The sequence below is a fragment of the Bos grunniens genome, chromosome 11 (assembly GCF_055505025.1).
Source record: "Bos grunniens cultivar Pamir isolate PY7600 chromosome 11, Bosgru_T2T1.0, whole genome shotgun sequence".
Lineage (NCBI taxonomy): Eukaryota > Metazoa > Chordata > Mammalia > Artiodactyla > Bovidae > Bos > Bos grunniens.
Window position 1 is genome coordinate 14,049,711 of NC_141175.1, and position 11,820 is coordinate 14,061,530.

Consider the following 11,820-nt stretch of genomic DNA (forward strand, 5'->3'; position numbering starts at 1 on the left):
AATTTTTTGAGGAATTTCCATATAGGTTTTCATAGTAGTGCTTGTACCGAGTTGCTTAGCAATGTCCTACTCATTTTTATTTAACATTAAAATATTTTTCTTTGTTTATTTTTATTTTATTTTTTAACTTTACAATATTGTATTGGTTTTGCCATATATCAACATGAATCCGCCACAGGTATACATGTGTTCCCCATCCTGAGTCCTCCTCCCTCCTCCCTCCCCATACCATCCCTCTGGGGCGTCCCAGTGCACCAGCCCCAAGCATCCAGTATCGTGCATGGAACCTGGACTGGCGACTCGTTTCATATATGATATTATACATGTTTCAATGCCATTCTCCCAAATCATCCCACCCTCTCCCTCTCCCACAGAGTCCAAAGACTGTTCTATACATCAGTGTCTCTTTTTCTGTCTCGTATACAGGGTTATTGTTGCCATCATTCTAAATTCCATATATATGCGTTAGTATACTGTATTGGTGTTTTTCTTTCTGGCGTACTTCACTCTGTATAATAGGCTCCAGTTTCATTCACCTCATTAGAACTGATTCAAATGTATTTTTTTTAATGGCTGAGTAATACTCCATTGTTTATATGTACCACAGCTTTCTTATCCATTCATCTGCTGATGGACATCTAGGTTGCTTCCATGTCCTGACTATTATAAACAGTGCTGCGATGAACATTGTGGTACACATGTCTCTTTCAATTCTGGTTTCCTCAGTGTGTGTGCCCAGCAGTGGGATTGCTGGATCATAAGGCAGTTGTATTTCCAGTTTTTTAAGGAATCTCCACACTGTTCTCCATAGTGGCTGTACTAGTTTGCATTCCCACCAATGGTGTAAGAGGCTTCCCTTTTCTCCACACCCTCTCCAGCATTTATTGCTTGTAGACTTTTGGATCGCAGCCATTCTGACTGGTGTGAAATGGTACCTCATTGTGGTTTTGATTTATATTTCTCTGATACTGAGTGACGTTGAGCATCTTTTCATGTGTTTGTTAGCCATCTGTATGTCTTCTTTGGAGAAATGACTGTTTAGTTCTTTGGCCCATTTTTTGATTGGGTTGTTTATTTTTCTGATATTGAGCTGCAGGAGTTGCTTGTATACTTTTGAGATTAATTCTTTGTCAGTTGCTTCATTTGCTATTATTTTCTCCTATTCTGAAGGCTGTCTTTTACCTTGCTTATAGTTTATTATTTATTTTTTAATTTAAGGATAATTGCTTTGCAGAATTCTATTGTTTTCTGTCAAACATTATGACCCTTTGGACTGTAATCTGCCAGGTTCCTCAATCCGTGGGATTCTTCAGATGAGACTATTAGAGTGGGTTGCCATGCCCACTCTTCCCAACCCAGGAGTTGAACCTGAGACTCCTATGTCTCTTGCATTTCAGGCAGATTCTTTACCCACTTACATTTCTTCCAACAGTGTAAAAGGGTTTCCTTTTTTTACATCTTAAAAAACGTTTTTCTTTTTTTTAAAGTAATAACCATTCTAACAGGCGTGTGATGATAACTTATCATGGTTTTGATTTTCACTTCCCTAATAGTGATGCTGGTCATCTTTTCATGTACCTCTTGGATATTTGTATGTCTTTTTTGGAAAAAAAGTCTATTCAGTTGTGCTTTGCCCAATTTTTAATTGAGTTACTTGTTTTTCCACAAAGTTGTATGAGCTCCTTATATATTTTGGATATTAACCCCTCATCAGATGTATGGTTTGCAAATATTTTTCACATTATGTAGCTTGCTTTTTCATTTTGTTGATGGTTTCCTTTGCTGTGTAGAAACCTTTTAGTTTAAACAGTCCTGCTTAATTATTTTTGCTTCTGTTGTCTACACATTTAATGTCACACTAAAAAAAATTATTGTTAAGACCAATGTCAGGGAATTTTCTCTGTGTTTTCTTCTAGAAGTTTTACAGTTCTAGGATTTACAGTTAAGTTTTTATGCCATTCTGAGTTGATTTTTGTATATGGTATAAGATTAGGGTACAAATTCATTCTTTTGCATGTGGCTATTCGTGAGGAGTCCAAAGTGAAGAATTCATTCAATTCCAGCTCCACCCAGAACTGTAAGGAACATTTCCATTCATTCATGCAGTAAATATTTCCTGAAGGTCTGCTGTGTACCAGGGACTTTATTAAGTTCTAGAAATACATCAGTAAATAAAATAAAGCACATGTACTCACAGAGTTTGAATTTTAGTGAGGAAAGACAGATATTAAACAAATAAAAATATAATACACCCCAAAGCCACATGGGGCATTGTAAAAAAATGTACAACAAGTGAACACAGTGTGACAGGGGAGGTGGTATTTCAGAAAGCACAGTCAGGGAAAAGCTCTCTGAAAGAGGAATATTTGAGCAGAGATCCGAACGAAGTGAAAGAACAGAGTCTCTCAAGCTCACACAATCAGAACGTCTGTTTTAAGGGAAGAACACAAATAACTACAACAAATATATGTACATTTTTATTGTTTTATGTAGGTATGTTTTTGTGATGTTACTTAATATGTATAAATTTAAAACAAGCTTTACTCTTAATTCTTATATTGCTTATAAACTCCAGCTCTCCAAACAACAAAAAATAGTTTTTTACAAATTAAATGTCATTTAAACTATACTAACAATTTAAACTGAAAATAAAGTAATTGATGAATTATATTACATTGATGAGATGAATTACCTTTATTGGTGTTTTACAATTCTAATCCAGTTCTTTATTTAATCTTTTTTCATATTGGAATTTCAACCATGCTAATGAAGATCATGTCCATTTACATAAGGAGATAGTAAAAATGCCATTAATAAAATGAAGAATTTAGTTTTTGGTGCAGAAAAATTAAAACATTATACTAAATCAAAACTCTACTAGCTAACAATTCATAAATGCCAATTTTAATGAATTGTTTCTAGACAGCTTCATATATCTGTTTTGTTTCTTCAAAGATTTTGTTAGCATGGGCTTCCCAGGTGGAAAGAATCTGCCTGCCCATGCAGGAGAGATGCAAGAGATGGGGGTTCAATCCCTGGGTTGGGAAGATCCTTTGGAGTAGGAAATGGCAACCCATTCCAGTGTTCTTGCCTGGAAGATTCCGTGAAAAGAGAAGCTTGGTGGTCTATAGTCTGTGGGGCCAAAAAGACTCAGACTGATCACACTTGGATTAGCACTGGGATCTGGAAAAGACCCTGATGCTGGGCAAGATTGTAGGCAGGAGGTGAAGGGGTAACAGAGGATGAGATGGTTGAATGGCATCATCAACTCAATGGGCATGAGTTTGAGCAAACTTGGGAAGATAGTGAAGGGAAGCCTGGTGTGCTGCAATTCCACAAAGAGTCAGACACAACTTCAGGACTGAACGACAGCATATTGAAATATGCAGAAGAGTGTACCCAGATAGGTAAAGAAATCTAGTCACTAATACAACAATAATAGCTATTAACATTTTTGAGTGCTCTATACCAAACAGAGTCTTGAGAATATGGCAAATATTTATTATTCATATCTCAATATCCTACAACTTCTGTATGACCTTTGCCAATGGTTATGATGATGTCTTGGAGGAAGATGTGATGTCATTTACAACATAAAAAAGCATGCAATGTGACCACCTGACCATCACCATGAACTTTTAGGAAGGAAGTCTGTGTCAGTCCAAATCTGCATGAAAGATATCTTCATGGAAGAGAAATCTGGGCATGATGATCTGGTCTGAAATCAGTCACACATAAAAAGCCTAGGTGGCTAAGTAGCTATTTAAAACTTTTTAAAATATATGTATTAAAAATATGTATGAATAAAAATTCAAATAGTGCTGAGGACTAAAGAGTGATAAACAAGTTTTTCTCTTGTCCTGGAACTATCCAGAGGCAGGTGACCAAATAGCAATTTTTAAGGTAAGCATCCAGAAAATAGACAGTCTGTGCACTACAATCATTCACATCCACTCACCCACATATCTAAAAATGCATACGGTTCTGTTCCTTAAGTTTTTTCAATTCACAGTATATATTGAATATATTGTGAGTATATTGTGTATATTCTATGTCAGTAAATGGAAAACTTAAACTTCACACTGGAGCATCACTCCATGATGGGATTCTGTGTTCACTTTTGTATCCTAGCACCTAGAACACTGCTTGAACATAATAAGCACATACAGTTATTTCTTGGATGAATGAATATAGGTTCACTCATTTTAACAGCTTCTTTTTTTTATAGCATTCAACTGTATGTGTTTATAATAAGAAAAAAGTAGATAGACATTTAGCTACTATTGTTTGGCTTCCATAAGTACAATTGCAGACTAAAATTTTAGATGGCATTTCTGGTCAAAGGGTGTACTTTATATATATTGACAAATTTCATTTCAAAGACCTTGTATCAATTTTCCATCATAAACAATGTATGTATTCATTAATTTCCCTACCTCAGTATAGTTCAAAATACTGTTAAACTATCACATACTTTGATGTTTTCCTATATAATAATCTAAAGAGTCAGACATGACTTAGCCACTAAACAGCAACAATGATGGATATCATTGGGTTCAATGTAGGAAATGTCAGGGGAAACATTATATTCAGTTAATATTTTCCCATCATTCACGAAGCACCTTTACTAATATTTCTCAGTTGATCACAAACACCAAGAACTTGCAATCAGGCAATAGTGAATCTGCAGAATTGCCCAAGACTTAGCATAAAACCCATGTCATTGTGACTTTATCCTACCTATCAGTTTCCCCAAACCCTGTTTCAAATCTTTGTTTCTCAGACTGTAGATGAAAGGGTTCAACATGGAAGTTAACATAGTGTAGATAACTGTTGCTATCCGATCCTTGACGGTGTAGCTGTTCAGAGGTTGGAGATAGACATAGCTGATGCTCCCATAAAACAGGCTCACCACGGTGAGGTGGGAACCACAGGTAGAGAAGGCCTTGTACTTCCCAGCAGTTGAAGGGATCTTCAGAACAGTGGTGAGAATCCTCAGATAAGAGATAATGATGCACATAAAGGGGGCCATCACCACAGACAGTCCTTCTGTCTTTATCACTATCTCATTGATATATGTAGATGAGCAGGACAACTTCAGCATTGCCTTGAGTTCACAGAAGAAATGATGGATAATGTTGGAGGCACAGAAGGTGAGTTGATTCAGCAAGTGGACATGAAGGAGTGAATGAAGAAATGGGATGGTGAGGGAGATTATCAGTAGAAGGACACAACATTTATAGCTCATGATGGTGATGTAATGAAAGGGTTTGCATATGGCCACGTAGCGGTCAATGGCCATGGCCCCTAGGACATAACTATCTACATTTCCAAAGGAGAGGCAGAAGTATGCCTGGGTCATGCACTCACTATAGAGGATGGTCTTTGCCTCTGATAAGAAGTTTATCAGCATCTTTGGAATAATAACTGTTGTGTAGCAAATATCAACAAAGGACAGGCTTTTCAGAAAGAAGTACATGGGGGTCTGTAAATGAATATCTGAATAGATGGCCAGGATAATGATCAGGTTTCCCATCAGAGTGACCAGGTAGATAGTAACAAAGAGGACAAATAGAGGCTTCTGGTCCTCAGGCCTAGAGGAGAGCCCCAGTAGGATAAACTCAGAAGGACTTGATATGTTGTCCCATCTCATGGTTTTAATTTTGCTAAAGAGAAGTAAAATATAAATTAATAGATTCTCCTTTTATCTGAAGCATGCATTTTCCTAGTACATTTAAGCTTTATCCTCACTGAGATATGGTAAGTACAGTATTTACCTGTGATGTTTCTTTCCTCCAATAATGTGGAGAATTCAGAGTGAAATGTATTTTTCCACCTCCTTTTTAGTTTCTGAGCTACTTAGAGACATTGGGAAAATAGGGTTGTAAGAGGGGTAGTAAGACCAGAGAGAGAAATGGACAGAGATAGAGAATTCCTTTTTTAACATCTGCATTCTTCAGTAATCATATTTTTTAGAGCAGTTTTAGGTTTATAACAAAATTGAGAGGGAGATACAGAGATTTCCCATATATTCCCTACTCCCACACATTCATCACCTTGTGCATTATCAACATCACTCACTAGAGTGAAACATTTTTAACAAGGATGAATCTACATGGACATACCATAATCACCCAAAGCCCATAGTTTACCTTAGAGTTCACTCTTTAAAAAAAAATTATTTTTTGCCATACATCAACATGCATCTGCCATGGTGTATGGCAAAACCAATACAATATTGTAAAGTAAAAAAAAAAATTATAAAATCTAAAAAAAAAAGAATTAGGGAACATAAAAAAATTAGAGTTGGAAATATGCAAAAAAAATCATCACTGACTATCACCATTGCATAAATAAATAGATATTTTAACATAAAAAAATTATTTTTTAATGGAAGGATAATTGCATTACAGAATTTTGTTGGTTTCTGCCAAACATGGTTCATTGTAGTAGGGCTTGGACAGAGTTTGGGGCACAGGAAAAAGTCTTTGTTTAGAAATTTTAGTGGACAAATTTTTCTGGGTAATTACTTGTCCATTTTTGAATTATCTGTACTTTGTGTGATTCCTCCATCACTCATCCTGGACTTTGGATGCTGAATTCTGATATTATCATACAAGCTTTTCTTTCCCATTACTGTTGTACATATATCCTTCCTGCCTCAGCAAGTTATTATTTGAGAAGAGAAGATGGAAACAGAGACACAGATCCAGCGTGACATGGACGGAGAACTTCTTTATTTTATATTTTTTACTGTATGCTAGGCCTCCACTTTGTGGATTCTAACATTGTTGTCTGTATATGTGCAAATTATTTATTTTTAAGTGTGAATTTGTCCCTAGAACTACATCAGCCATAGATGCAGACGCCCTTACCTGATCATTAAGAAACACTTCTTGAATCTGAGTGATTCCTTTGTGGGTATCTGCAGGGCTCTTCCCATCTGATGAACTATAGTGACAAGCTCCGTGCCTTTGTCCTGTGCCCTGTCTTCAAGTCCCTGGAGTTCAATTTGGAAAACAAGTAAAAGGCAGTCATTTTTCTCAATTATATTTGAGAAAGTAAGGTATTCCTCTAAGGAACCAAGTGAATATTTCATGCCTTCTTCTCCAAGTAGCCCTGTCTGTGCCCATGTTTCTGAAAATTCTTGGCATGCCTGTACTTTTCTGGAAAAGGAAACAATCGACAACATGAAAGGCAATTTATGGAATGAGAGAAAGCATTTTCAGCCATATCTGATAAGGAATTAATATCCAAAAAATGTAAGAAACTCACAGAACCTAGTGGTAGAACCCCCAGATAACCCAGTTTTTAAATTGGCAAGAGATTTGAATAGGCATTTCTCCAAAGAAGACATCCAAATAGACAACAAGTAGAAGCTCTCCACTACAATAATCATCAGTGAAATGCAGGTAACAAGCACAATGAAATATTACCTCATGCTTATTAGAATGGCTACTATCCAAAAGACAAATGACAGCTAGTGTTGGTGAGGATGTGGAGAGAAAGGAACCCAAAACACTTCTGGTGGGAATGTAAATTGATATAGTCTTTATGAAAAACAGCATGCAAGTCCCTTAAAAAGATTGAACAATCTCATTTCTGAGTATATGGCCAAAGGAAAAGAAATCAAAATCTCTGAGATGACTCATCACAAATGAACATTTCATGTTCATTTCAGATTTATTTACAATAGCCAAAATGTGGAAACAAACTAAATGTCCGTTGATGGATGAATAGAAAAAGAAAATGCTATATATATCTAGCTATCTCACATTTATGTATTTAAGTTAAAGTTGAAAGTGAAAATGTTAGTTGCTCAGTCATAATCAACTCTTTGTGACCCCGTGGACTGTTGCCCACAAGGCTCCTCTGTGCAGGAGACTTCCCAGTCAAGAATACTGGAGTGGGTTGCCATTTCCTTCTCCAGGGGATATTCCTGACCCGGGAATCAAACCTGGGTCTCCCACATTGCCAGCAGATTCTTTACAGTCTGAGCTCTCGGAAGCTCAAGTTACAGTTACATGTTCCTTCCTGATCCCCTATTGTACTTTATATACAAAAAGAGCTGAAAAAGTTTCTTCAGTGTTTTCGAAACAATTAGCCTAGGAGATAAAAGTGAAAAGCAGTGGAGGACTTGGAAAGATGAAGAGATTTTATGGAAGATAAGAGGGATTGGTACCTTCTCTGAGGATGTATTTCCAGGAAGGATATAGTTGTAAGATATATAAGGAATTTGGTGGAATTTCAGAACAAAAACATTGTCAGAACCCCAAGAAATTGACCTTGTCTGGTTAGAGCAGAGAGAAAAGGAATATTCTTGAACTAGCAGGACACTGAATTCCCATGTGGAAGATAATGATTTAATGGAGAAATTGGATTCAGACTGACGTTTTGAGCTAGTATCAGCATACTGTCTCCAAACTGGGAGGCAGGAATGAACCTCTTCCTTTTTATAGTTTCAAACATCCATATGTTCAGTTCAGTTCAGTCGCTCAGTCGTGTCTGACTCTTTGCGACCCCATGAACCGCAGCACACCAGGCCTCCCTGTCCATCACCAACTCCCAGAGTTTACCCAAACTCATGTCCATTGAATCAGTGATGCCATCTAACTGTCTCATCCTTTGTCCTCCCCTTCTCCTCCTGCCTTCAATCTTTCCCAACATCAGGGTCTTTTCAAATGAGCCAGCTCTTCACATCAGGTGGCCAAAGTACTGGAGTTTCAGCTTCAACATTAGTCCTTCCAATGATGTAGAATAATGCCAATGAAACTCCCCTCATTTGTAACTGTACTTCTCTTTTAATTACATGACACTTGACATTATGTTTGATCTTTAATCCTCACTAGAATGGAGGATCTATTAGGGGTACAATTCATTATTTTTCACTGGTATATCCTTAATACTCATCAGAATGCTTTACACGTAAGTGAAAGTGAAAGTCACTCAGTCATGTCCAACTCTTTGTGACCCCATGAGTTATACAGTCCATGGAATTCTCCAGGCCAGAATACTGGAGTGGTAGCTGTTCCCTTCTCCAGGGGATCTTCCCAACCCAGGGACCAAACCCAGGTCTCCTGCATTGTAGGTGGATTCTTTACCAGCTGAGCCACCAGGGAAGCTCATCCCTCCACATAATAGGTTATCAATTTAAAAAAATACAAGAATGAACAATAAGGTCCTACTGTAGAACACAGGAAACTATATTCAATTTCCTGTGATAAACCATAATGAAAAGGAATATGAAAAATATATGTTTATAACTGAGTCAAATTTCTGTACAGCAGAAATTAACACAACATTGTAAACTGACTATACTTCAATAAAATTGAAAACAAAATGTCAAGATGAGTGAATCATTTAGTCCATAGTCGAAGTAAGTAGGTTTTCAGATAAATGAGAGCTGCTTTTTCCCTAATTTCCAAGAGTATCTTGAGCATGAGTAAGTTGAATAATGTCCTTACGACCAAGTCTTTATATTTAACAAGAATAGATTCCTTTACAAATTAGTAAGAGAAAGATTGGGAAATTGGAGAAATATGTTCTTACAACTTCACTTAGCACAGTCATAGGAAAGAGCTAAAGTTGGTGGTTAAGAAGATAGGTCTGGTTTCAGATATGCTAAGAACTGAATTGTTAAAATTTAACAAAGACATTTATTTATATAGCAAAGAGTAAAGAAATAATTAATAGTAAGTTTATTAGTAAATTTATTAGCATATTATTTTAACTCTACAATTTTAATGGAGCTACAAATTAAATTCAAACCAAGAGTTGTAGACACATTTCAAATAAGAACACGCATTAAAAGACATACGGTGTTTCAGTTCAGTTCAGTTCAGTTCAGTCACTCAGTCATGTCCAACTCTTTGTGACCCCATGAATTGCAGCATGCCAGGCCTCCCTGTCCATCACCATCTCCCAGAGTTCACTCAAACTCACGTCCATAGAGTCGGTGATGCCATCCAGCCATGTCATCCTCTGTCGTCCCCTTCTCCTCCTGCCCCCAATCCCTCCCAGCATCAGAGTCTTTTCCAATGAGTCAACTCTTCACATGAGGTGGCCAAAGTATTGGAGTTTCAGCTTTAGCATCATTCCTTCCAAGGAACACCCAGGGCTGATCTCCTTTAGGATGGACTGGTTGGATCTCCTTGCAGTCCAAGGGACTCTCAAGAGTCTTCTCCAACACCACAGTTAAAGAGCATCAATTCTTCAGTGCTCAGCGTTCTTCACAGTCCAACTCTCACATCCATACATGATTACTGGAAAAACCATAGCTTTGACTAGACGAACCTTTGTTGGCAAAGTGATGTCTCTGTTTTTCAATATGCTATCTAGTTTGGTCATAACATTCCTTCCAAGGAGTAAGCGTCTTTTAATTTCATGGCTGCAGTCACCATCTGCAGTGATTTTGGAGCCCCCAAAAATAAACTCTGATACTCTTCCCACTGTTTCCCCATCTATTTCCCATGAAGTGATGGGACCAGATGCCATCATTTTCTGAATGCTGAGCTTTAAGCCAACTTTTTAACTCTCCTCTTTCACTTTCATCAAGTGGCTTTTTAGCTCCTCTTCACTTTCTGCCATCTGCATATCTGAGGTTATTGATATGATGTTGTTTAAATGAAACCAAATGAAAATGGTGGCACTAATAGTGGAGATTTTAAATTTAGGTCCAGTTCTGAATGTCTGTGAAGACTGTGGAGAACCTCAATTATCTACTTTTGAAGTATTTCAACAGGAATAAGAATTCTTAGGTACTGCTTCCTGTGATTAAGGACTTGTTTTAAGCACTTTACATAATCTCATTGATTACTAATTAATGACTTCATGAGGTATGAACTGTTATTACCCTCATTTACTGTTGAGAAAACTGAAGTCTGTATAGGTTAGAACATTTGCCCAAGATCACATAGTTGGTAAGGGATAGAGGTGGGGTTAAAAGTTCCCAGTCTATTAGCCTAAACACTAAGCTACCTTTCATAGTACTAACCCCAAAGTGCTATTGTGAGTACAAAATGAACAAAATACGTAACGGTTTAGCATGGTGTCTGTCACATAATCAATACTCAACATATTAACCAGTATTTTGTTATTATTCTGGTGGTTTATTTGCTAAGTCATATCCAACTTTTTGTGACCCCATAGACTACAGCAGACAGGCTCCTCTGTCCTCCAATATCTCCTGGAGTTTGCTGAGATTCATGTCCATTGAGTTGGTGATACTATATAACCGTCTCATTCTCTGCCACTCTCTTTTCCTTTTGCCTTCAGTTTTTACCAGGATTTTTTCCAATGAGTCAGCTCTTTGCATCAAGTGGCCAAAGTATTGGAGCTTCAGTTTCAATGTTATTATTATCCTCTCACAGAGCCTTTTCTGTCCTTGAGAGATATGTTCCTTTTTCACCTTGGTCAACTTACAACATGTCATCAACCAACTCTTCTCCAGCACCCATCCTTCACAGACCTGATGATCAGTCTCCTCTAGCTTGCCCGAGTTCTGAGTTTCTTTCTGGCTGTTTTGACCACAGGAATGCTGGACTCAAAGTGAGTCCCAGTTTGTGGAAATTACAGCCTAGTGTAATGGACACCGAGTGTAATTTTCACTTGGAGCAAGTTTTTGACTTCTGCATGGTGATCACAAGCTATATAGCATGTTCTACAACTTGAGGAAAGAAGAAATGTATATTAGCCCCTGATATCTTTCCAGTCCCCAGGGATTTAAGCAATATACATTAATATACTGATGGTCACTTTTGGATCACTTTTTGGTAAATCATCTAAAACAGTAGTCATCAAACTTACGCAATATACAAATTC

At 37.2% G+C, this 11,820-nt stretch overlaps 1 protein-coding gene across 1 annotated transcript; it reads right to left on the reverse strand.

Annotated features, from left to right (window-relative positions):
- Positions 1 to 4,720: 4,720 nt before the first annotated feature.
- On the reverse strand, positions 4,721 to 5,653 carry LOC147362593 (olfactory receptor 1L1-like). The gene has a single exon (XM_086325376.1). It carries the CDS (start codon positions 5,651 to 5,653, stop codon positions 4,721 to 4,723), a length of 933 nt encoding a protein of 310 aa, XP_086181502.1.
- Positions 5,654 to 11,820: the final 6,167 nt, after the last annotated feature.